This window comes from Urocitellus parryii, chromosome 6 (genome assembly GCF_045843805.1).
Source record: "Urocitellus parryii isolate mUroPar1 chromosome 6, mUroPar1.hap1, whole genome shotgun sequence".
In the NCBI taxonomy this organism is placed as follows: domain Eukaryota; kingdom Metazoa; phylum Chordata; class Mammalia; order Rodentia; family Sciuridae; genus Urocitellus; species Urocitellus parryii.
Genome location: NC_135536.1, coordinates 171,571,435 through 171,598,911, shown reverse-complemented (window position 1 = coordinate 171,598,911; position 27,477 = coordinate 171,571,435). Strand labels below are relative to the sequence as shown.

The 27,477-nt window shown below is 40.0% G+C and overlaps 1 protein-coding gene across 1 annotated transcript in view; it reads left to right on the top strand.

Annotated features, from left to right (window-relative positions):
* The window catches only part of Tmc2 (transmembrane channel like 2), a 69,888-nt gene extending 48,965 nt beyond the window's left edge, over window positions 1-20,923 (top strand). The window contains exons 17-20 of the mRNA XM_026409751.2: window positions 8,680-8,805; window positions 17,823-17,901; window positions 18,931-19,048; window positions 20,706-20,923. Of these exons, the coding sequence (XP_026265536.2) occupies window positions 8,680-8,805; window positions 17,823-17,901; window positions 18,931-19,048; window positions 20,706-20,923 (541 nt within the window). The remainder of the gene's footprint in view (window positions 1-8,679; window positions 8,806-17,822; window positions 17,902-18,930; window positions 19,049-20,705) is intronic.
* The last annotated feature ends 6,554 nt before the right edge of the window (window positions 20,924-27,477 follow it).

Here is a 27,477-nt window from a genome sequence, read left to right as displayed (position 1 = left end):
CCTTGAGAATCTCTGACAGCCTATATCCTGATCACCGGGGAAGTGACCTGAAAGTGGCACTCGAAGGAAACATGACCTCCATCTTCTTCCTCTCACTCTTCCAATCAAAACCCACCAATGGCTGGAATGGTCTTCTCAAAGATATTTTCATAACCATCTTTTATTTGCTTTAGGTCTTGACTCAAAGGTTATGTTCTCAATGAGCCCTTTCCTGGAGCTCCTAACTAAAGTGTCTCATAAACACACACACACACACACACACACACACACACACACACACAAACATATTGCTTTGGCTTATTTTATCTCTTATTACCCTCTAACACACCTTTTGCTTATTTATCTTGTGGATTGCCTTCTCCCTACCAGGGCATAAGCCCCATGAAGGCATGTTTTTTGTTTCCTTTCTGTCGGCTTTATACCCAGTGTGTGGAGGAGAATATGTAGTTTATAGTCAATGCTCAAACTAGACCATTACTTCACAGAAATCCAGTTATACAGGGAGGGACTTAGGGTTTGGACCAGATCAAATGTCTACAAGGGTCAGGCAGGTGACATAAATGAGTGAGGTGGGCAGCACTGCATAGCTGAGGGGTTGGTAAATTGTAGCCTATGGACCAAATCCAGATCACCACTTGTTTTTGTAAATAAAGTTTTATTGGAACACAGCTACGTTCATTTGCTTACATTTAGCCTATGTTTGTTTTGTCAATAAAATAGCAGAATTGAATCATTACTGCAAAAACTATCTGTCCCACAAAGCCTAACATTTTTATTACCCTGCCCTCTTCAGAAAATATTTGCCAGCCCTCTGATTTTGAGAATAGAATCTAGAGCCAGCTCTGTCATTTACCAGCTGGGTGATCTTGAGGAAGTTATTTAGCTCTGCAGGTTCATTGCATGTAGGATGGAAATACTGCTAGTGTTTACTTCAGGGTTGTTATTAATATTTAGTGTGCATTTATTTGTGAAGTGCTTACTTTACAGGAATATGTATCTGTGAGTTTGTTAAGCATGAGCCCTGACCATGTCAAGGGCAGCTGGTGCTTATCTCCAGTCAATAGTTACTATCAGAAATATGAGTCTGATATTACCAGACCTTCCAGATCTTCACAGAAATCTGAATGCTTATTTGAAATTCTCTATTTTATTACAGCAATTAATTCAAGTTAAAAAAAAAATACTGTACCAGCCCACAGAACAAATCTGCACAGGCTCCACCTTGGCCAGCATTTCACCCATGTTTCCTCCCAGAAGAGCCTGTTCAGGCATGAATGTGGCTAGGTATGCAGATCTGTGGTGTCTGGCCAAGTCACAGTAAGGTGGTAGTGGGAGAGGCTTGACCATGGGCTCAGCTTTTCCTGTGGCCACTGAACCAAGAACTAGTAGACATCTGAAGCCAATTTAGAGAAGTCTTCTGTTACATTTGGTGCACACAAGCATATTGATTACTTTCACACAAGTGGAAGCATTAAGCACTATGTCTATTTTAAATTCCTCACTCATTAATTAACTCATTTTTTTTAAGAAAAGGAGGAGCAATCCCAGGAAACATGGAATATAAGGAAGGGCAATAGATTCTAGTCCCTCAATACATCTAACAGGAGAGGTGCTGTGGATTATAGCTACTGATGTATCTCCAGACTCACTTCAGTCTATTTGTAACCCAGATCTTTTTTTTTTAATATCTAAGTCAGATAGGGTATAATTTTAATTTGCTTTTCTTTCTCTCTGGATTTGTTGAAATTCTGACAAAACTCCTCGCTAATTTAGCCAGAAGGAAGAAGGGAAAGACAAAGAAATGAAACAAGGACATTGACAATCCCAAAGTGAGGTGCCAAGGACCCTGATAATCCCCAAAGTGACAAAACACTTACCAGTGAAGAGGGTAGCCAAGGTATTTGGAATGTCTACTTTGCTAGAGGCATTGCATGAGGCATGTATTTAATCCTTATAACAACACCGTGAGGTGAGAAGCATCATCTATACCAAGGATCAACTAATTTTTCTGTAAAGGCCCAATTGTACATATCTTAGGTTTTGCAAGTTGCTAAGGTTAAGTGTTGTTTGTTGGAGGTTGGGACTTTAAGAGGTGATTAGGTCATTAAAGTGAATTAATGCCATTCTCTCATGAGACTGGGTTAATTTTCATGGGAGCAAGTTCATTCTCACACTTGCAGGACTGGATCAGTCACTACAAGAGAGGGTTGCTGTAAAGGACCCTTCTGTTTTGTCTCTTCCAAATGCACCTGCTGGCTCTTCCAATTTCTACCAAGAGTTGAAGCAGCATGAGGTCCTCTTCAGATGCAGATGACCTATCCTGGAACTCTCAGCCTCCAGAACTGTGAGCAAAAATAAACCTCTATTCTTTACAAATTTTCCAATCTTGGGAATTCTGTTATAGCAACAGAAAGCAGAGTAAGACTGAGGCCAAAGGGCAAAACCAAGAATATTATATAGCTATTTATACAACAAGAGAGAAATAAATGTCTATAAAGTTTTTTATTGACAAAATCCAAAATTTGGTAATAATAATAATAATGTATCATTTTTGTAATAAAATCTGCCAATGAGAAAAATGTAATTCTTTGGGGGAAGGTGATAATGTTTACATAATAGAGGTTCAAAGGTACTGCTGAGCTGTTGAACTGCTCTGTAATAGAATAAGTCAAGATGTTCAGTTTTTATTTCTGACAAAAATTTACAAATTAGAAACAAGCACAAGAACAAATGAAGTTCACCATTGACACAACTGATTCAATTGCAGATAATAGATTAAAATGTTTCCTAAAAATTCCCTGCTGATGAACAGTACAATGAATAAACATAGGCTGTAAATACCTAAAATTTTGTAAGCTTTGCAAATTTGTCCACCTAAGGTTTTTTTTTCTGCTCCGCACATAATCTGAACATTATCACATGTATTTGCACATCATAGTAGATTCCCCCTCAGGTTGTATTGAATTGGTGCCTTTGCAATTTCTTTGAAAATATTCTCGTCCATATTTGTTCCACACAGAATATTCAGAGGTTCATTTCTCAGTCACTTCAAACTTGGCATTGAATCCTCAAACAAACAACTGAGCAGTATCAGCAACTCATCAAAAGTCAAGGAAAAAACCACTTGAAATTATTTATTTTTAAATGGGCTATTGTTCTCAATGATCTCCATTCTTCAAGCACATTGCTCTTGCTGTATATTATAAATGTCTTACACAAGTTTGTTTTCTCTGGTTATATTCCTTCAACTCCTGCAATCAAACACACAACTGGTAAATGAGATATGATTTTAGAAGCTGGAGGAAGGATGATCCTTGTTATACAGCAACCGAAAACCCAGTTGAATTGTGTTCTACAGTTGTATGGAAAGTTGAACTTATGGGCAATGACTTTGGATGTTTAGCTGAGGATATTTAAGATCGATCATGCTGCTTAGGGTAAAGTATGAGAAGGAAGAGATAAATTGAGGTAAGAGCTGATAGGCGAAAAAGAACCAGGACTTGATGATGATTTTTAGAAATTCTCACTCTATCTACATTGCAAAAGATGCTTAGATTCACTGTGATGGAAGACTTCTCTAAAAAGAAAGCGAAACGTGAAGCTGGATAACCTTCTTCTAGTGCTTCTGTAGTATTGAATAACTGAATATTCATTCACAAAGAATAAGCATGTGACTCATAGACCCCCTCAATCATCCCAGCAGAAGCCAGGAATAGAGCAGGGGTATCCAGTAAAGATTTTACATTATTTTACATTATAAAACCCCTTTGTCTAATAGAGGGAATTCCCATGACATACATGGAAGACCTGTAAGGGTTTTGAGAATGTTATATCAGGAGAAATGCTGCCAGCTTGGACTAAAAGGGCCAAAGTGAAGACAAGGTAGAGGAAAGCTTTGACCTCCCAGAATTTATAGGCAGAAAACAGGCTGATAAAAATCTACTAAGTTGGATGCAGATTTAATGCAACTTCTATTAAAATCCCAATGATGTTCTTCATAGAAATAGAAAAGCAGTCATGAAATTCATTTGGAAAAATAAGAGGCCCAGAATAGCCAAACTAATCCTTAGTAACAAGAGTGGAGCAGGAGGCATCACAAAACCAGATCTTAAACTCTACTACAGAGCTCTAGTAACAAAAGTGGCATAGTATTGGCACAAAAACATATATGAACACCAATGGAACAGAATAGAAGACACAGAGTCAAACCCACATAAATTCAGTCATCTTGTAACAGACAAAGGCACCATAAACATACACCAGAGAAAAATAACCTCTTCAAAAAATGGTGCTGGGAAAACTGGAAATCTATATGTAGCCAAATGAAATTGAACCTCTATCTCTCACCTGGCACAAAACTCAACTCAAGGTGGATCAAGGAACTAGAAATTAGATCAGAGACCCTGCACCTACTGGAAGAAAATGTAGGCCCAACTCTCCATCATGTTGGCTTAGGAACTAACTTCCTAAACAAGACTCCTAAAGTTCAAGAAGTAAAATCAAGAATTAATAAATGGGATGGTATCAAAACTGAAAAGCTTCTTCACAGCAAATAAAGCAATCAAGAATGTAAATAGAGAGTCTACAGAATAGGAGAAAATCTTTGCCACCTGCACCTCAGATAGACCATTTATCTCCAGGATGTACAAAGAACTCAAAACACTTAACACCAAAAAAACCAAATTACCCAATCAATAGATGAGCAAAGGAACTGAATGGGCAGCTCACTGAAATAGAAATATGAGCGGTCAGCAAATATATGAAAAAGTGTTCAACATTCAACACCTTTAGCAATTAAAGAAATGCAAATTAAAACTACACTGAGATTTCATTTCACTCCAGTCAGAGTGGCAATTATCAAGAATACAAGTAACAATAAATGTTGACCAGGATATGGGGGGAAAGATACACTCATACCTTGCTTGAGAGACTACAAGTTGGTGAAATCATTCTGGAAAGCAGTGTGAAAATTCCTCTGGATGGAACCACCATTTGACCCAGCTATCTCACTCCTCAGTTTATACCCAAAGGACTTAAAATCATCATACTGTAGTGACACAGCCATATCAGTGCTTATACCAGCTCAATTCACAATAGCTAAGCTATGAAACCAATCTAGGTACCATCAATAAATGAGTGGATAAAGAAAATGTGGTACATGTACACAATGGCATATTACTCATCCATAAAAAAGAATGAAATTATAGCATTTGCTGGTAAATGGATGGAACTGGAGACTATCATGCTAAGTGAAATAAGCCAATCCCCCCCTGGGAAAAAAAAAAAAGGCTGAATGTCCTCTCTGATATGTGGATGCTAACATACAAGGGTGGGAGGGATAGAAGTTATTTGAATTAGACAAAGGGGAATGAAGGGAAGGGAAGGGCTGGGGGATGGGAATAGGAAAGACAGTAGAATGAATCAGACATAACTTTCTTATGTTCATACACATGAATACACATGAATACATGACCAGTGTAACTCCACATCATATAAAACAACAAGGATGGGAAGTTGTACACAATGTATGTATGTGTGTGTGTCAAAATACACTCTACTATCATTTATATAGCAATCTTTTGTGTGTGTGTGTGTGTCATGCTGAGATTGAACCCCACATCTTGTAAATGCTAGACAAACATTCTACCCCTGAGCCACATCCCCAGCCCTGTCATGTATATCTAAAATAAAAAATAAAAAATCCACTCAGCTAGAGTATGAACTACCCTTCAAGGAAAAGAAAGGATAATTTCCAAAGGCAGGACTGCAGTCCTGGAGGGTGGATCTGTAGACAAAGAGGGTGGAGCCAAGGATTCAAAGGATTATTCTCAGGCCTTTTCAATCTAATGGATTTGGCTGGTTGGATTTCAAAATAGCTCAGGATGGTGATTCCTTCCTTCCTCCATCTATTTCTTTTGGAATTGGAGAGATGAAGTGAATATATTTTGTGATTAAGATGAATTCAATTTGGCAAGGATGGGAAAGCAGGGGCTAAGGAGGAAAAAGTGGAGTTGGGTAAGATTAATACAGATTTCCAAAGAAATCCAGGTCCTAATTCCTGGAAACTATGAATCTTAGCTTATATAACAAAAGGATCTTTGCCAATGTATTGAGTTAAGGATCTTGAGATGGAGAGATTATTGTGGATCATCCAGGTAAATGTTAAATCTCAAGTGTCCTTATGAAAAGGAGGCAGAGAGAGACTTGATTATGAAAGAGTAGAAGGTGATGGGACCATGGAACACAGAGATAGTCGAAGATTCTATACTGATTTTGAAGATGGAAGAGGGGGGCATGAGCCAAGGAATACATGGAATGTAGCTCCAGAAGCTGGGTAAGCAAGGAAACAGATACGCACCCTCTGGAGGGAGTGCAAACCTGCCAACATCCTGGTTTTAACCCTGTGAAACAATCTCAGACTTCTGCTTTATCATTTTCAGATACCACTATGGTAACCTGTCAGAGCAGCTCTTGGAAACTAAAATAATATCTATTTCAATGGTAAAGTAACCCACTCAACTTTGACTTAAAGCATAAAATCTGAAGTTCACTTTTCTTGTTTTTTATATGCTGGATCTGCACTCATAGTGAAAAATAAATTAAATGTCATGATATGAGAAGTATGGAATGGAAGAGTAGTCACTAGAAATGGGGAAAGGGAAGAGGTGTGGGCACAAAAGGAAATTAAGAGGGACTTTCAGGGACTAAGAAGGGTGCTGGGAGAAAGAGTGAGAGAGGAAGGGTCATGGATAGAGGGTGGATAGTTATGATCAATGCATTATGTATGCACATATAGAAAATCACAGTGAATCCCATTAATTTGAACAATTACTATGGTAATAATGTTAATAACTATAATAATGATGAAAATACATAATAAAAATAATAAACATTAGGACATGGTGACAGACATGGCACTTCAAATGCTGTCAGATTATAATACAATAGCATCACTGTGATTTACAGTGAACTGCACAAGAGTGCTGAGCAATGAGATAGCCACAGTCAGTCTCTGGTGCAGCTGCTCATGTCCACCATAACAGCACAAAATCAGCCATCAACAGTACGTGAGTGAATGAGCAGGGCTGTGTTCCCATTGAACTTTATTTATGGAAAATGAAATTTGAACTTCATATTTCAGTTTTTATGTGTGACAAAATAACATGGTTCTTTGATCTTTTTTCCCCCTAACCACTTAAAGGGTAAAACCTTTCTCAGATCGTAAGCCATATAAAAATAGGTGACATGTTGAATTTGTCCATGGGCCATTGTCTGTCAACCCTGATCTATATTTAACACAAGGAAAAAACAATAAGGCTGCTAGCTGCAACATTTTGGAGGGCACTTACAACTTAGCAGCAACACATTCAGTATTTTATATGAATTCATGTCTATATTCTCTAAATAATCTTCTGAGTCAAATACTGTTATTACACTTATAATACCATATTACATTATATTAGTATTATACAATATTTAATACATATGTATATGCATGTGTGTATGCATGTATATATGCATACATATGTATATTCATAATACATATATCTACTTTTATGTGTTGTGGATAGATAGACAGACTAGGGCAGAGAAATTTTCAGTATCTTGCTCGAGATATCAAACTTTAGCACAATCAAGTTTCCATCACATATTTCTATAATGGTGAAAACATTCCATATTTGCTCTTCTAATATAATTTAGTCACAGGATTATTGGGTTATTGAATTTATGTTTTAAAAACAGAATTTTAAATTTTATTTCATCCTAATTTTTTAAAAATATTTTATTAGTTATTCATGGATCTTTATTTTATTTACTTATTTATAAATATGTGGTGCTGAGGATCTAACCCAGTGCCTCACACATGCTAGACAAACACTCTACTGCTGAGCCACAACCCCAGCCCCCCTAATTTTTTATATCATTTTTCATAGCCACAATTGATTATATAACTCCAGTAGGGAGAGCAAGGGTATAAAATGCAGGTATTAAAAGAAGAAAGAAAGAAAGAAAGAAAGAAATCAGTCCTATAGCTTATAAAGGGGAAAGCAAGAACTTGAAGCAGGAACTGAAACCCCTCAATCCACTTCTTAGCACTGAAATTACCAATCAAGAACCATCAGCTCCCAGGATTCTCTGGCAGGCATTTGTAGAGTCAATCTGAATATTAATTATTAGGAATTGGACGAAAACTGAAATTAAAGTTGTGAATAGTGCAGAAGCCTATCTTGGGCAATCCAACTTCTTGGAATTATATATGAAGACTAATTGTGGGTATGTTTGAGAGGCACCATGATGAAGTTTCCATCAAGTCTGTCCCTGGAGAGTGTTTCCTATGCCAGGGAACTCAGAGGAAGCTCCATGTTGGAGCTATAACACACACAATTTTCTCAGATTAGAATATATGAGACAATCCATTTTTTCTTTCTGAGAAGACCCATATAGTTTGAGAGGTTGTGAGGTACAAGGGCAAGAACAGTGCAGAGCAGCTATACCCTCTAGACCAAATGGCAGCCCCTGAAGGAAGACATTTGTCACTTGCAGTCCATTTGAAGCAGGGTTCCTGTTCTTCCAGGAAAGCAGTGGCAAGCAACAGCTTTGGAGCCATGGGGCTTAGACCCAGTTGTGTGTGCCATGTGAGCTCTGCAGCAGCTGTAATGTGTCCTCTCCTCTTTCCAGTGGGAAAAACAGAATGTATGACGTCCTCCAAGAGACCATTGAAAATGATTTCCCGACCTTCCTGGGCAAGATCTTTGCTTTCCTCGCCAATCCAGGACTGATCATTCCAGCCATCTTGCTGATGTTGTAAGTTAGCCTGGGCCCGTGGATCCACCTTATGGAAACCTCCTCTGTAATTGAAACTTCCCCAGCATATCCTTCCTTTTCATCCTTTTAGTCTGGATTCCCCAGAAGCAGACCCTGAAAAAGAATTCAAATGCAAGTAGCTGAGTAGTCACTGAGACTGGGAAGGGAAAGGAAGGGCATGACTACCTCTGGGGATAAAGGACTTTAATCCTCCTGGGGACTCAGGAAGACACGTGCCTGAGTTGCCCCTCCCTGAGGGTCAGGGATCAGTTCCCATGGGTTCTCAGTGATTGAGACTCACTGAAGTTGGTTAATTCCCTGGAAATTTGGGGATAGAATAACTTCAAGGGGTGGGAGTGGCAGTGGGAGAGAAGGAGAGTCCTCGGGCATAGAGCCAATTGCCCATCTTTTAGGGAACACACTGAAAAATAGGATCCAAGGGATATGGTGAAACTTGAGAGTATTCTCACCAACCTCTACAAGGTTCACTGGAAATATCAAAGAACTCTGGGTTCTGAGCGTCTCTGAAAGCTTAGGAGGTGGTTGGGCATGACTGTAGAAGGCTCACAGCCCTACTCTACTAAGCTCCTGGTGCACAGGAACAGTTGGTTCATTCATCACTGGTCCCCTCAAACATTGTGAAAGGATGGTGGTGAGTCGATGATCTTGGTATTCCCTATAGTGACCAATGCCCATCTTGGTATCAAAGGAAGAAACTAGGGAAGAAAGAAATGAAGACAGGCAGGAAATAAGATTCTTAAATTTGAATTTCTGTGATAGAAAAAAAAATTAGCTGATGAAAACATAGGTACTTTTATGTTACAAAAACACTTGGCAGGGGCTGGGAATGTGGCTCAAGCGGTAGCGCGCTCGCCTGGCATGCGTGCGGCCCAGGTTCGATCCTCAGCACCACATACCAACAAAGATGTTGTGTCCGCCGAGAACTAAAAAATAAATATTAAAAAAAAAAAAAAATTTGGCATCTGAGGTCACACCTCAGGAGTAGAGCATGTTTAAGGCCCTGGTTAACTCCCAGTATCAAAGGAAAAAGAAGACACTTTTTGGTATGCTTTTTTTTTGAGAGAGAGAGAATTTTTAATATTTATTTTTTAGTTATCGGCGGACACAACATCATTGTTTGTATGTGGTGTTGAGGATCGAACCCATGCTACTCGCATGCCAGGACAGCGTGCTACCGCTTGAGCCACATCCCCAGCCCCTTTTAAAAATATGAAATATCCTCAGCTGAATGAAGTGGCAGCAATTCTGGAGGCTATGGCAAGAGGATCACAAGTTTGAGGTCAGCCTCAACAACTTAGCAAGACCCTGTCTCAAAATAAAAAAAGGCTAGAAATGTTAGCTCAGTGACAGAGAATTCCTGGGTTCAATCCCCAGTACCATATATATATATATATATGATATAACCTCAGCAAAAATAATACAGACAACCAGGTAAACTGGCACAAAATTAAACAGAAGTTAACTTTTTTTTTCAATACTTGCTGCCTTTTTAAAAGTAAAAAATGTTACACCTGAAGCTCTACCCAATCCTTCTTTTTTTCCTCTTTCTCTAAAAGTAACCACTATTTGGATTAGCTTTAATTATTTTCATGCATGTTTTTGTGCCTTCATCATGTGTACACATACTATCATTTGCTTAGTTGTTGTTTTGTTGTTGTTGTTTTGGGACTGAGCTACATCCCCAGCCCTTTCTAATTTTTATTTTGAGACATGGTCTCACTAAGTTGCTTAGAGCCTCACTAAGTTGCTGAGGCTGGCTTTGAACCGGCGATCCTCCTGCCTCAGCCCTCCAAGTCATTGGAATTACAGGTGGGCACCACCACACCCGGCTCATTTATTGAGTTTTAAAACTTTCTTTGAATGCCTCATATTATATACCTTTCTGCACTAAATATCCCATTTGGGGGATTTCTCCACATGGATAAATTAGCACACACATCAGTGGCTCTGCTGTGTTCCACACTATGAATAAACCACAGTTTATCTACTACTCTGCATAAGGATAGTTGGGTTGTTTCCACTTCTGCTATAGGAAACTGCTCCACAAACACCTTGCATATGTCTCCTTGTACAACTGTGGAAGTTTTGCCAAGGTAGATATCCAGAAGTGGAATCCCTGGATCATAAGTATGTGCTTCTTCAATCCTTTAAGTATTGCCAAATGGCTCTCCAAAATGGTGTTTTTTCTTTGACTCCTTTAAAAAAAATAAATTCCAACTCTGGTGAAATTTTCCATCTTTATTTTCTTGAATCATAGTTAGTTTCTCAATTTTTGTCTGATATTCTACAATCTGGATCATCTGAGCATATATTTTTATGGTCATTTCTTTCCTTTTCTTTATCATTCATTTGATCCCATTTTAAACAGCATGTAATTTTGCCTGGGTTCCAAACATGTGGATAAAAAAAAAATTGTAAAGGTTATGGGAAATGTTATTTTTCTCCAAAAAAGGATAGATTTTTCTTCTGAACGGCAGATGGAGTATTAGATCACTTAATTCTTTCAAGGGTTGGTATTTCTGCTAGCTATTATCTCCGAGTTCAAGAGGAATACAGACTCCATCACTTGCTGAGTGAATGGAAGATTCTAGACACATTTAAGATGGGGGAGATATTATGGCCATCTTTGGAAAATAAACTGTCATTGTTGGTGCTGGGCCTTTGGAGGACCAGTTTATTTCAGTTTCTCCCTAATCCCAAGGCACTGACTTTACTTCTAGAATGTGACCCTTACTCTTGGGCATGGTCTTTCAGGGGGGGCTCAATAATTACACAGGACACATAGGCAAGGCGCTTGTTGGAGCAGAGTTTGCACAGTTTGCAATAGCAAAAAAGTGAAAAGCCTAAGGTGTTTACCAACTCCTGCACTTTGGCAAGATTTGAAGGTCAACTTCCCCTTCCTCAGATTGGCTGTTCTTTCTCTAGTACTGCTGTTATTGCTGTTGAACTCTCTGCTCAGTTCTCTAGTTTTCCTGGTGCCATTTTCTTCTGGGCTTCATGGAATACTGAAGATTTAACCAATGGTTTGAGGATGATTTTTATGCAGATTTTTTGACTTCTTTGATTTCTTATAGAAGTAAGAAAAAAAAATGTGACCTCAAAAGATGGTGGTGAATTTAGAGTCAGCACTAGCCCACAGAGTGATTTATGCAATTAGAATATTTATGCAAATTAGTGGTTTAGGCAAAACAGGCAGAGATATGCCGCACAGGGGGTTTCATATGACAAACAGAACATAGCTGGATATCAGCCTCAAATCAGCCCCTGAGCCAGGTGTCTTTTGTGCAGAAATCAGCCTGCACGATGATCATCTATTCCAGAATCTTTTGGCATAGACTAGGGATCAGAAAACTAAAGTCCACAATCTAAATCCAGCCCACATTTGTTTTTGTAGTTTTACTGGTCCACATCCATGCTCATTCACTTACTATCTATGACTGCTCTGTTCTCCCAAGGCAGAGTTGAATAGCCGTGAGAAGGACTGTGTTTAGTCTGCAACACCTAAAATATTTACTGCGTGGCCCTCTGAAGAAAAAAAAATTGCTGATCTCTGAGGTAAATAATGAGGTGATACTTCCAAAAATGAGTTGAGAGTTTTACTTGAAACATGTAGTCACCAAGACTTTAAGATAATGATAAATAATAATAAGCCATTTAGAAAAAGTAGGTCCAGATTCTGGAAGACAATAAATGTTGCATTTGAGCCTTTAATTTATTTTGGTGCTTCCAGGGAAATGAGCTCTCAGGAAAAGGAGTTGATTACATTGGGTGGAACTTTTAATCTTCCCTTGCCTTGATCTTCTCTTTAGTTTTATCCATTGCTGAAAGTGGAGTGTTGATTCTCCATCTATTATTGCTAAGTTGTCTATCTCCCCTTAAATTTTAGTTTTGCTTCATATATTTTTAGGCTGTGTTGTTAAGTGGACATATGTTTATACTTGTTATATTTTCTTGTTGAAGTAACCCTTTAACATTATAAAATGTCCTTGTCTCTATCTCTAATTAATCTTTTTTCTTGATGTTAGTATAGCCATTCTAGTTGTGTTTTCTTTTTGTTTGTTTGTTTTGTATTGTGGATTGAACTTCAGGGCTCATGCATGCTAGGCAAGTGCTTTACCACGGATCTGAACTACAGCGCCAGCCCCTTCTTGTCAGTTCTTTTACTATAGTTTATTTTCGTTATTTTCTTAGTGATTACCCTGGGGATTACAATTAACATAGCAAACTACTCAAACTAATGCCAACTTAGTTATAATAGTATACAAACCTGGTTCCTATACAACTTTTCTCTTTCCCCTGCTCCTTTGTGCTGTTGTTGCCATAAAATTCCGTCTTTATATACTGAATGATAGCTAAATCAGCTAGGAGAAAAAGACTTACAAAAAGCACTAATGTCTTTTGTAATTGCCTATGTAGTTACCTTTACCCCTGCTCTTTATTTCTTCATGTAGATTTGATCACCATCCATCTAGTGTCCTTTCATTTGAACCCGAAGGATTTCCTTAATATTTCTTGTAAAGAATGTTTTTGAGGTCTGGGGCTGTAGCTCAGTGACAGAGCACTTGCCTTGCACACGTGAGGCACTGGGTTCTGTCTTCAGCACCACATAAAAATAAATAAAATAAAGGCATGCTATCCATCTACAACTACAAATTTTTTTGTATTTTTTTTTGTATATTTTGATTGCATCTGGACTTTCTAATCCAGGCTTGCTCTTAAAAAAAAAAAATGTCTTTTGTTGGTAAACTCTGTTTCTATTTTACTTTATGGGAATTGTAAAATTGTAAAAAAATTGTAAAAATGTAAAAAATCTTCATTTTTTTAAGGACAGTTTTTCTTTAGATATGATTTTGTTGACAGTATTCTTCTTTTAGTACTTTCAATTTGTGATCCCATTGCCACGTGGCCTTCATGATTTCTGATTTAAAAAAAAAAAAAAGACTTCCTATTCTTTTTGAAGATCCCTTGTATGCGATTGATGAGTTGCTTCTCTCTTGCTGTTTTCCAGATTCTTTTTGTGGTTCTTTTTTTTTTCAGTTTGCTATGTGTCTAGGTTTAGGTCTTTTTTGAGTTTATCCTGCTTGGAATTTATTGAGCTTCTTGCACAAATTAATATATTTTGTTACCTTTAGGGAATTTTCGACTATTATTTATTCCAATATTCTGTATGATCCTTCCTCTCCTTTTGGGATTCCCACTGGGCATATATTGACGTTTGTCCCGCAGGCTCTGTTGTTTTACCTCAGTGTTTTCTTTCTGTTCCTCACACTGGATAATCTCAATTGATCTATCTTCAAGTTCACTGATGTCTTGCATGTCAATTCAAATACATACATACTGCTGAACACCTTTAGAAAATTTTTCATTTTAGTTGTTAAACTTTTCAACAGCAGAATTTCTATTGGGTTCTTTTTTTTATGATTTCTGACTCTTCATTGGTCTTCTTTATTTGACAAGACATTGTTTTCCTACCATCTTTTAGTTCTTGAGAAACAACACCCTTTAGCTCTTTGAATATATTTACTATAACTGATTTGACTTTGTTAAGTAAGTTTAACATTTGAGCTTTGCTTATCATTTGGATCTGGAATGTCCCCCAAAGAGCTATGTGGTAGAGGATCCTTCCCCACTTGGTTGCTATTGGAAGATGGTGGAAATGTTAAAAGGTAGGGCCTAGTGGGAGGTTTTTGGGTCATGGGGGTTATGTCCTTGAAGGAGATAATGGGTCCCCAACCCATCCTCTTTCTCTCTATCTTGGCATCCTGGCCATGAGATGAACAACTTTGTTCTGCCAAACTTTCAAACCATCATGTGTTGACTAATAGACTTAAAAGCAATGGGGCCAATGGATCATGGATTGCAACCTCCAAAATGTTTAACCTTTTCTCTTTGTAAATTTATTATCTCAGTTGTTTGTTATAGTAACACAAAGTTGCCTAACATAGCTTCCTCAGGGACAGTTTCTCTTGACTACCTTTTCTTCTGTGTAGAAATCATAATTTCTTGTTTCTTTGCACTTCTCATTAGCTTTTAAAACTTGGATATTTTTAAAAGGCTCGATATTTTTTAAAATGACCTAAGACAACTTTGGAAATCATCTTCTACTCCCCTCTCAGGTCTGTAGGTTGTTGCAATTCTTTGTTATTATTTGGTTGGTGACTTTTCTGAAATAATTCTACAGTCTGTATTCTTTATTGTGTGAAGCCACTAAAGTCTGTGCTTAGTTAACTTAGTAGTCAGGTAATGGCTGGATAGAGATTTTCTTATGTATCTGGAACTATCAAGGCTCCCGGTATTTACCAACTTTCTCTGTGTGTGTATTGGAGTATGCCTTCAACACTCAATCAAGCATTTTATGACTCTACCTTAATTTTCACTTCCTGCTTGTGCTGTGCCTCAAGGTTAGTCAGAGTTGAGAGCTTGAACATGTTCAGAACCCTGGACATGCACTGAGTTTTAACATCATGCATAGGGCCCTCTAGATTCCCAGGAATATTTCAAAGTTTTGTAAAGTCCCCATTGGGCATCACATTTCCCAACTTCTTTAAGCTTTGTGGTTAGCCCATTGTTTGCCCGGTTATCTAACACCTCACAGAGCCAAATGTTCAACAATTGCCTCCTATTGTTTTTTTGTTTTTTTTGGGGGGTGGGGGTACTAGGGATTGAACTCCGGGGCACTAGACCACTGAGACCACTGGGCCACATCCCTAGCCCTATTTTATATTTTATTTAGAGATTGGGTCTCACTGAGTTGCTTAGCGCCTTGCTTTTGCTGAGGCTGGCTTTCAACTGCGATCCTCCTGCCTCGGCCTCCTAAGCCTCTGGTATTACAGGCATTGTGCCACTGCACCCAGCCACATCCTATTGTTTTTGACAAACACTCTCAGAGAAAAGTCTGTTCACATTGGTCAGTCTCTGAGGTCAAAAAAAAGACAGTTTTGTGAGTGGCATCTTCCAGGGAACCACTAGATAAATCAAATAGTAACAATTCTCTGGTAATGAGACCCCACTTGACCCCCTCCGGTAACTGCCAGGTTACTGGTTTTCACCATGATTTGGGACTGTTGGTTTTCAAACCTATTGCAGAATTAGGTGGAGGAGGGAGAGATAAGGCAACTTAATTCATAAAGTTCACTGGTCTCACTGGAGATTCAGTTGTTTTCCTTTAAAAGACACTGAAAACCTTCAGTCAATTTTCAGAATTCTGAAAAAGTTGTTTCTGATAATTTTTGCCATTGCTCTTATTGCTTTGGTGGGTCCTTACCATGGCATTTTTGCTGACATCTGGACTGAACTTTATTTAGCCTTGGAGGATCTGAGTATCATCCTTTTTGTTGCTTAGCCATGTTTCTTTGTCTCTGCCTATTTTATGATTTCCTAGAGAGTATTTCAAGAAGTGACCACTGCGGCTCCTCATCCTAGCTCCCTTGAACTCCAGGATGGTCTGATGGAGCCAGCCTTCCCTGAGTCTGTGGTCAGTTTCCCAGCTGCTCCTGCCAGGCTGTCAGCCTAGGGGAACTGGAGCTCCACACTGAGATGGCCCGTTTCCTTCAGCACTCCCGCAGTAGCTTTCTGAGGTGGGTGCAGACCCACGGTGACTCCAGCACTGTAGATGGGGCCAGCATAGATGCAGGACCCTTTCATTTGTTCATTTATTCATGTACTACTCGTTTTTGAAGGTCTGCCCTGTGCCCTGAACACTGTCATTGCCAGCAGCGAACACGTGCATGTCACTTTACATTCATGATTTCAAACACCCTGACATAAGGGTAATGACATGACAGTGATGACCTGAGCTTCCCTGTGACCTCCTAAGGAAATTAGGAAATCCAGACATCAATGTGACCCTTTCAGACAGGAAATAGAATTGCTAGATCTGGAAACAACCTCAGAAGGAACACAGCCACCCTTGAGCATTTTATGCATTATTTGCTAGGTGTGCAATCTTCAGCAAGACAAGTCACCCCTCTGACCTCTGGTTCCTAATAACTTAGTTAATTAGAAGAGATGGCGAGGACTGGCACAGACTAGATGGCTTACAAAACAAATATTAGTCCCTTCATCTGTCCTTCCTTCTCTTCTCCCCTCACCCACAGACCTCTGAGTTCTTGCTTCAAGGGGCTCATATTACATACACAGACACACACTGTGCTCCAGGGATAATGTGGTTCTCTCCTCTGGCTGGAGATAACTCTATTAGGGCAGCTGTGGGTGATCTAACCCTGAGGGAAAGACTCGGAAGACCAAATGGAGCAGCTGAGGCTTGAAATTCATGGGCGATAATGACTAATAAGGATGGACTCAAAACCCACAACTAGCACTTGTCCTACCTCCACCCCAGGTAGTACTCTGAGGAGGGGACTTTCAGGACATCTGCAGTTGTGTTTCTAAGCAAACTTGGAGCAGGTTCCTAGGCACCTCTCTCTCTCTTCTCTCAGAAAATGAAGATTGTAGAGAGAGTTTTGGCTTCAAATGTGGGCTCCAAGGAGTACTAAAAGGTGGCGTGACATTGGGCAAATCATTTAATCTTTGGGAATCCCAGGGCATGGATCTACAAACATAGAATCATCCTTTCCACTTATAGAATTTTCATCAAAACCAATGAGATAGGGTGGGGAGAGACATGGCATCAAACCTGGCACAGGGTAGGTATCCAGGAAACATGACCAACTTCTGCAGACAAGAAATCCTGCCACTCCTGCCCTGCCTCTTCAGGTTTCCCTGGGGAGGGGGCTATTCCTTTGCTAAACTTTATTGAGCACTCTGAGAACAAGAGATATGCAGGTCATGCCCATGCTCATTAATATGGAGAAGCAGCAGGCATGTCCAGGACCTTCTCAGTGTTGAGAAGAGAATTTAGGATGATAGGATCTCCCCTACCCTGCGTCAGCACTTGTTCCTAGGAACTCTACCTTATTTTCCAAGCAAGGCACCCAGCTCTGGTCATCATTTTCCAAGATTCCCAAGCCCACAGGAGTCATGCTTTTCTCTTGCAGCCTGGCTATCTACTACCTAAACTCAGTTTCCAAAAGCCTTTCCCGAGCTAATGCCCAGCTGAGGAAGAAAATTCAAGCGGTGAGTCTGGGGACTTTAACTCTGGAGGGTAAAAAGATGTCATGATTTTGTTTTTTGTTAATTTGCTCTGTGATCTCAATTGTATTATTCAATCACTTTCTTCTAAACTAAATCCAAAAATATCTGTTATAGAAAGTAGCCTTGTAAGATTCAACAACATATATTTATATTATGAGGAATTTCGGGTTGTACAATAATAATGACAGTTTTTTTTTTTTTTTGAGAGGTTGTTGTTGCTCAAGATCAGGAGAAAGTCCATGGGTTCAACCAATGCTGGTACATACCACAAAACTTCCTAGAGGTTAAAACTAATAGTATGGGAGCTGGGGTTATAGCTCAGTGGTAAAAGCGCTTGCCTCGCACATGTGAGACACTGAGTTCAAACCTCAGCACCACGTAAATAAATAAATATATTTTTAAAAAAAACTAATAATATGAGGGTGTAGCTCAGTGAGAGAGCACATGCTTAGCATTCATGAGGCTCTGGGTTCAATCTCTAGCACAAACAAACAAAAACAAAAACTAAAATGGTATGAATACTAACAAAAATAATATCAAAACAACATATTGTGGCGCCCCTTAGTCTAAGGGGCGTTCCGAGTTCCTTTCACACACGGCAACCTTTCCCAACATCCCAGCTGACAATGACAGAGTGACTGCTCTCACACACACTAGGTCGGAGCCAACCATCTCTAGGTCCTGTCCTTGCTTCCTCTGCCCCTCTTCTTGAATTAATCTCATCTGTCCACTTTTGCTTCCCCACCTACACTTTTGTTAACCTCACTGGGTTCCTGCCCAGGTACAGAAAACCATTGAAACAGAGGACTGAAGCATTAGGTATTCCCTTGAACACTGCAAATCTGAGTCTCAGGCTCTTCTTTCCAATTGTCAGAACTAATAACAGGCGATTGAAGGTAATCAGTAAGAACTGAAAGCACTCTTCTCTCTAGCTCTCACCATCCGCACTCTGAGCCTTATACACCCACGCCTCCAGACACTACCAACAGTGCATTTTTCTTTTCCCTGTAGCTCCGTGAAGTTGAGAAGAGCCACAAATCAGTCAAAGGCAGAGCCATAGCCAGAGATTCAGAGGACATGCCTAAAAGCAACTCCAAAAATGCTACCCAGCTGCAGCTCACCAAGGAAGGTAAATTTCTTTCTATGATGATGACTTTTTAAAAAAATATTTATTTTTTAGTTTTAGGTGGACACAAAATCTTTATTTTATTTTTATGTGGTGCTGAGGATCAAACCCAGTGCCTCATGCATGCCAGGCGAGCGTGCTACAACTTGAGCCACGTCCCCAGCCCTGATAATGACTTTTTACAAGGCCACATAGAGAAGTGTAAAGAGTCTATGATGTAAAGTCAGACTGATCTGGGATTGAAATCAGACGCTGACAGTTATTAGTTACATGTAGTTGGTCAAGTCAATATAGGAGTTTTAGCCCCTACCTCATGGGATGGTAAAGATGAAAAGGGAACGTGCACCCACAGTGCTTCACAGAATTCCTGGCACATAGAACAGATCCATGAATACTAGTTGGTAATAGTAGTTTGTATTCTCTTAAAGAAAAAAAAAAGCAGCACTGGGAATATCTAGAATAAAAGGATGAAAAAAGGTTACATAAGAGGTTCCCTGGGGGCTGGAGTTGTGGCTCTGTGGTAGAGTGCTCACCTAGCATGCACAAGGCACTGGGTTCGATCCTCAGCACCACATAAATGTAAAATGAAGATATTGTATCCACCTAAAACTTAAGAATAAACATTAAAAAAAAGAAGTCCCCCCAAAAAGTGTGCCAAGGCTTTAAAGGGGAGTGATCACAGACCAGCTCCAGCATCAGAATAAGAAAGGTCAAGTTGAAAAAGACCATCTCTGATTCCATTTTCCAAGGTTTGTCTGAACATTGGCAGTATACAGAGGGCCTTGAATTTAAGAACTGAATGAGATGCACAAGAAATGGCTGATAGTTTAGGAGTTAGAATTTTTTTTTACAAGTATTCCAATTTCTCAGCAATCACATTTTTATTTATTTATTATTATTCTTTTTAAGAATTAGCTAGAATGATACTAGCTGCTATAACAAATAGGCCCTAACTTGCTAATGGCTCAAACACAATAAAAGTTCATATCCTACTCAACTGGAGTCCAAATTAGATATTTCCACTTGATGGCCATAAGCAAAAATGGGGGGACCTGACTCTTTCCATCCAGGTTCTCTGCCTGCATCAAGTTAGTACAAGTGGGGAGGACCTAGAGGAAGTGATACACAACAAACCCTATGACTGTGGCATAGGTACACCCATCTACAAGGGAAACATCCATTTCTGTGTCCCAGAAGAAGAGGAACTGGGTATGGCTTAAAGCAGGATTTCCCTGTTAGAAGAGAGGGGGAAAACAATGAGTGAAGAACTGGAAATTGGATCTGATTCCAAATAGTTTGCACAGTCTCTTCCTTTCCATCATCATATTAGACCCTGACAGTCACGCTAGGAGGCTGCTGTTACTACTGTAATAATTTAATACTCTAGAATTTAATTTAATATTCTAGAAAAACCCAGGATAAGAGAGTCTAGCCTAAGGCCAGAATTCACAATCTATTTCCTTAGCCAGTAAACCATAGTCCTCCAATGGGGCCGTTTATGCAAACACCAAGTCAAGTTGTTCCCAGATCCCTCAGGGGAATCTGACAGCTGTCACCTCACCAAATGGGACTAAAATCTCCATCGCTGCATGGTGGCTCCAGAGAGTTCCAATTCAAACTGTACATGACCTCACACATCCTCATTGTCTTCATTTTCCAGAGTCCACCCCTCGCTCTACCAGCCAAAGCCAAACCCTGGACAAGAAGGCGCAGGACCCTGTGACCTCCAGTTCCACCAGCAGTACCCTGCTCCCTGGCCCCCGACACCTCCCTGGATCTCGGCCCCCAGGAGTCAGACCAGATTCTGGTCAACCGCAGTCTCACACTCATCCCTGGAGGTCAACCTCTGGAAAGAGTGCTCAGAGGCCTCCCCACTGACAGCTGGGACTCATGGGAGCCTGCTTCTGGGACTGATTCTTGAATCCCCTGCCCCGCCTTTCACACATACCAAGCGGGCATCTCTCTTCGGCTCTCCTCTCACACAAACATGCATTTTTCTCATCTCTCTTTTAACACAGGAACTTTGATTACTTAGTCTCAAACCCTTGTGGGCTACCAAAAATGAAGGACGATGGCTTCCTCTGCATTTAGGGGAGCAAAAGCCTTCCCTACACTAACTTCCCTTTCCAATATCTTGGTTACAGCAGCCCTGGGCCTCCTACTCCAGCGATTTTCCTTGACCCAGGCTTGGGGACAAAGTAGGGGAGGTAGTGACCTCCCTTATAGACTTTTTCTATGGTGCAAATGTTGGGACCTAGGTTTCTTCAAATCCATTAAACCGAAGGAGGATGCGAAGAGGCCTTCATTTCTGATCATCACCTCTCTCTGAAGGATGGAGAAGCAAATGAAAATAAAGGTAAATGAACCAAAGTCCAGTGATATGAGCAGGGAGATTGGTGACAGCCCAGCACATAGCCTGGGAAAGCTGATGCCAACTAAGCACCAAAGAATGCACTGGAACCTCTTACCAGCAAGGCAAAGGAGCAAGGGAGTAAGTAACATAGTCCTTCTGATCTAATGGAAAGAAATGGAAAGACTGCTTAAGACAGAAAAGTCTTCTTCATACACCAAATTCTAAAAGGAATTTGAAAACCTGCTTACTATATAAGGAATCTTGGAGATGGCTTCTTTGAAGAGTTTTACAAAGGGTACAATGCAGAGCCTTGTCTCTGGGGATATGTCTACTTCGTGTCGTATGGTGGTTCTGTGCATAATGTGTCCTAGTAGGCATAAGTCAGAGAGTTTAGACCAATAAGAGGGCTTTGCCAGCAGAGGCAAAGGCTTAGCAGGGTAGAAGTCACAGACGAGGACTCTCCAACAGCCCTGGGTATCTTGCAGACAGGTCTTTCCTTTACTCTGTGAGCAGTGTGGCTTCAGGACCAAGGGGACATTTCACCCTCTCCCTCCGTCAGCCAACCCCACTGTTACGCCACAACCCAAACAGGTCCCCTCAGGCTTTCAGAGTAATCCCCCACACCCTAGATGTCAGGCAAAGTCTTGGTAAAAAGGAGATCTTAGAGAGATTTCATAAGCTAAACAATTAAAATAATCTCCAATTTCCCTCCCAATTCTTTTCCTTTCCCAATTTAGAGCCAAAACTTCATACACAACCTGTGATGGAGTGGAAATGGGACCAAATGACCAAGAGAAACACAATAAATTATTACACCTCTGCCTATCTCCAGGCAAAGGAAGTATTGTGATGCCTCATTTCCATGGAAACCTCAGCCAGCCCCCAACTGCCTGTGTCATATGCTTTCTTTTGAGGAAAAAAAAAACATCCTGGCCATGAGCTTATCTTTCTGAGACCTCACACAGGAATCCAGGCAGTCTAACCCAAGTAGTCAACACTGGTCAGCCCACAGATAGCCACTACACTAACCCTCCCACTCCCTGTTATCCTGTTTGGGGATAAAGCCAGCCCCTGGGGAAGGGAATGAGAAGTGTACCTTCTTGAACCATCAGCCTCTTAGTGATTATTGTTCTACCTCCAATGGCTACCCATACACTCAAACACACACAACCAACAAACAAATCATCTGTCTGATGAAGCACAATTTATGGGAGGAGGTGTATTTGTTATCTATTGTGGTATAACAAATTATTCTGAAACTTGGCAGCATCAAATAATAAAAATATTTGTTATTGTTGTATAGTTTCTGTGGGTCAAGAACTTGGGAGTGGCCTAGTTAGGCAGTTCTGATTTGGGATATTACAGGCAAATTCTCAGTCTGGTTACAATCATTGGAAGGTTTAACTGAAAATTAAGCTCCCAAAATGTCTCACACACATGGCTGTTGGTGAGAGGCTTCAGTTCCTTACTGGCTATTGACAGATCGTGGTTACTCTCCTGGTGGACCTTTCCATAGGGCTGTGTCAAAGTCAAATAAAAAATATTCGGGCAAATCTCCAACAAAGGGAATTTTATTTGGAAACAAAGAATAAGAATGCAATCTGGGACACAATGTGTACAGCCAGAATGACCTGGAACAAAGGAAGGTTTGGTTGTTTTGTTAGGACAGAAAGTCTATGCAATTTATTTTGAAAGAAAGTTCATTAGCACATTTGGTTCTTACTGGAGGTGGCAAGGTTTGATTGGCAAGCAGCATTAAGTTACTACGTAACACTGCTCTTAAGGTCTAGTTGGCAGTTCCACCATCAATCAATTGCTAAGTAAAAAAAGTCTTAAAGATAGAACAGGCTGTTTCAATGTAGTGATTTTGTGAGAGAGTTCCTGAAGCAGTCATTGATGACTTGAGTGTTTCCCTTCCTTTCCCATGGCCCTTCTACTCCATTTTAGCAAAGTATGACAGGAATGACTCCATTTTGTTTAATACATTTTCACAGCTGCTTGAGTGTACAGACAACATGGCAGCTGGTTTCCTCCAGAGCAAGTGACCCAACAAGAGGGAGAACAAGGAGGAAGCCACAGTACCTTTTATGACCTAGTCTCAGAAATCCACTACTTTCTGTTCATTAGAACTAAGTCTAAGCTCACACTCAAGGGAAGAGGCTTTATCTCTTGAAAGGAGAGTTCTCAAAAAATTTGTGAACATATTTTGACAGAAGTGTTTATTTTTTATTTTTTAGTTGTAGACAGACATAATACATTCATTTTATTTATTTATTTTTACGTGGTGCTGAGGATCTAACGCAGTGCTTCACACATACTAGGTAAGCACTCTACCAGTGAGCTACAACCCCAGCCCCAAAGATAGTGTTTCAAATACTAGCAAGACCTCTGTTAAGAACACTCTAAAGCTTGTTTGAGAGAAATCCACCAGATTAGTTAATAGTGGTGCCCAGGACCCTTAATTTCTATGATGACCTCCATTTTACATAGAATCATGTAAGCAGGAACACATTTGTAGTGAAGATACAAGGAAATAATTGTTCTCCCTTTGACTTATACACTAACAGAAACTGGGGGCTAATGCACCAGCCAGTAAAGGGATTGGGACAGGGTACCAACAGCACCCACTATGTTGAAGACTCTCAACTGTAAAGGCACTTCAGGCACACTCTGAAGTATTTATCAAGTCCTGCCCAAAGCTGAGGCACCAAATTCCTCATGTTACCAAAACTCAGTCCTTGTCCTCAATGCCAACCCAATAAGGACACAGTTTTGAAAAAAAGGAAAAGGTTTTTTTTGCTTTGCTGGCAAGATAAATAAGGGTGCTCCTGTCCCAGAGTCTGTGATTCTGCCTGTCAGGGGGAACAGGGTTTTAAACGAGGTGATTCAAAGGCTATCTTCTAGGTGTGCCCTGTCAGGGGGTCATAATTCATTTGTAACCTTGAAAGATAGCAGTTTCTTAGGTCTTCTGGCACCATCCATGAAGTCTAAAGTTACTTCATTCCTATGGTGTATGTTTGCCCAAAGTCAGCTTAGCCAGGCTGGGGCTGTAGATCACTGGCAGAGAGCTTGTCTTGCACCCGTGAGGCACTGGGTTCAATCCTCAGCACCACATAAAAGTAAATAAAATAAAAAGACATGCTGCCCATCTACAACTACAAGGAAAAAAAAAAAGACAACTTAGCGCAGGATGAGAAGAAAGTTTATCTTGCTCTCCCCTTGGTTAGGGAGAGGTGAGGCAGGGAACAAAGGGTTGGGGGAGAACCGTGTCAATTTTTTTTTAATATTTATTTTTTAGTTATCGGCGGACACAACATCTTTGTTGGTATGTGGTGCTGAGGATCGAACCCGGGGTGCACGCATGCCAGGCGAGCGCGCTACCACTTGAGCCACATCCCCAGCCCAAACCGTTGTCAATTTTAAAATAAGTTGCAGTGACAGAGCAACAAAAGTTAATTTCAAAGCATGATGTACACTCCTGCTCTACAAGAAACTTAAAGAAATTTGCCATGAAAAGAAGAATATTTTTCTCTCTTGACCTTGGCAGAAAGTAAGAGAGAAAAATGTCCCTTGAGAAGTTAGATTGACAAGACAGCCCTCTCACACCAAGGATCTAAATTCCACATTATCTATACATTCCAAAAAATTTATATGGAAATTTTAATTCAGAGTGATCCTAGTTTGACAGGGCCTCCAAGAGAAGAAAAAAGCAATGAAAACTATACAAATTCTCATAATGCAAAATAATGCATGTAAAAATAATACATTTGCCACACACTAGGCTAAGTGCTCAATACATAACAGGTATCATGACGGGCATGGATAAATCAGACATCCACAGGTTCACAAACAGAATCTACTGAACAAAGCATTTGCCCTGTTATCCTAATCAACCACTGGGTTTCAGAAGCTGCCTGCTTCTCAGTGCTAAAGAAGAGTAGGACCACTGGGACAAAGACCTTCCCAAGATGCTTCTCACTCTTCTGTGTCTATGTAAAGGAATGTTACATTTATATGTAATTCATCACCAAAGAACTCTGTGAGGCTTCTTTCCTTATTGGAGAAAACAGCCCAGGAATTGCTAGAGGCCTTTTCAAATTCAATGTGAAGATTTTTCTCACTCAGAGATGAGTGTGAAGTGTCGCCATCTTGTGATGTTTCCATGTAATTTCCTTTTCCAAAGCTCTCCCTATTATTGCCTGGATTTTAAATTGCATATTCTATTTTCTGTAGGTTCCCCATCGATGCTGCCCCCAAGTAAAAACTCTAATTTACATCTAATCCACACAGCTAAAGGTTGGGCTAAGTGCAAAAGGTCAGGTGATATAGTGTATGAATCTACCCAGTGGGTGAAGAGTCTTAAAAAAAAAAAAAGCGCCAGGTGCCACATGGCCTTAAACTTGAACTAAAGTGCACCTGGGAAACACACATCCCCTACTCAGAACTGCTGCCCAGGCCAGGACATTTTCTTAGCAGGAACTCACCAGGCAATCTGCCTTGCACATCAATCACCTCCAAATTAATCTCTGATTGAACTGCTTGATGGAAAAACAAAAATTTCATCACTGGCTTTCATTCAAAGCTTCTTATAGTTTTAGATTCTAGATCCTTTAGTCCTAATTACTGATCAAGTTAAATTTTTCACCTTTAGCATATTTTTATTTCTGCCTTTTGCTTTCATTCTCTCCATCCTCCAGCTTTCACTGACCTACACTTTGTCCTATGAATAGTTAAAGTCCCTTCTAGCCCTGAATTCTACCTCAGGCATACTGAGGCAAACTGCTTTCCAGTCAGCCTCCTTATCACTGCAATTTAGCCCTAGATAACAGTCTCCCATGACCATAAAATCTCAGAGGCCATGGGTTATAGTTACCATTGTTGTTGTTATTCTCCTGGACCTCTGCATGGTTTATTTCCATACAGTCTCATGGTCTCTAAAAAAATAACACACTATTTCTTAACATTTATCAACACCAGATGTGCTACACGTTGACTTGATGATCTGTCTTTGCCAGAATGGAAACTCCACAGTGGCAGGAACTTGGTTGTGCTTACTAGCATATTGCAAGACACCTCACATGCAGCAGACACACAGACATTCATTAAAAATGAATGGCTGGAAGTTCTGATTGATTGACTCTAGTTGGAAGCTTCTTAAATACTAGGAGTTTAATGTTGATTCCTCATCTGTAAAAGAAAACAAATGTCAACTTCAAAACACCTCACTGTAGGTGGGTGTATAGAAAAATGAAGTGTTATAGATTCTATGGGAGGCAATGAGAGAACTGGGACTCAACTGAGAATAGGTAATAAGAAATGCTCTCATGCTATTTATAGAGAAAGGGACAAAAGAGCAAGATGATAGAATTTTGAGTTCCCATTCCCTGTTTCACGTGTGGCCCTATAACAGATGTTCAGTAAAGGGTTGTTACAGGAATGAATAAATCTTTAATCTTCATTCTGCAGAAGAAATGAAAGCTTAGGAGCAGAGCTGGGGTTTGAACCCAGGTTTGCTTATTCTCAGTCTGTTGCATAACAAGTTGCTCCTGTATTGTGATGCTTAAAGCTACAATATATTATGGAAAATAAAAAATTTCATCTATTTTTCTGGTCTTGGTTGGAGTCTCAGGTGGCTGAAGTCAGATGGTGGCAGGGGTTGGAACACAGAATGTCTACTTTCTTGGCAGGGGCAGTTGAAAGACTGGACCTCTCTTCCTCTCCATGCATGTAGTCTCACAGCCTCTGAGGTTGTCTCACCAGCAAAGTAGGTAGACCTCTTATGGGGCAACTACAAGGCTCCCAACAGGACAAAGCCTACTTGACACAGAATAACTCCTGCCAAATACTACTGGCTAAAGTTAGAGACCCAGCCCAATTCAAAGAATGATACAGGACCTAATACACCAAGGCATGGATCGTTGGTAGCCATTTTTTGAGACTAGCTACCACAGGTGTTCCTGGGATATTATGGCCCATAATTTGTCCATTACCTCATGCCACTATGAGCATTCACAAATAGAACACAAATGGATAATCTGCCTTAGAAAGACTGTTCTGGCAGTAGAGAAGAAGATAGCTT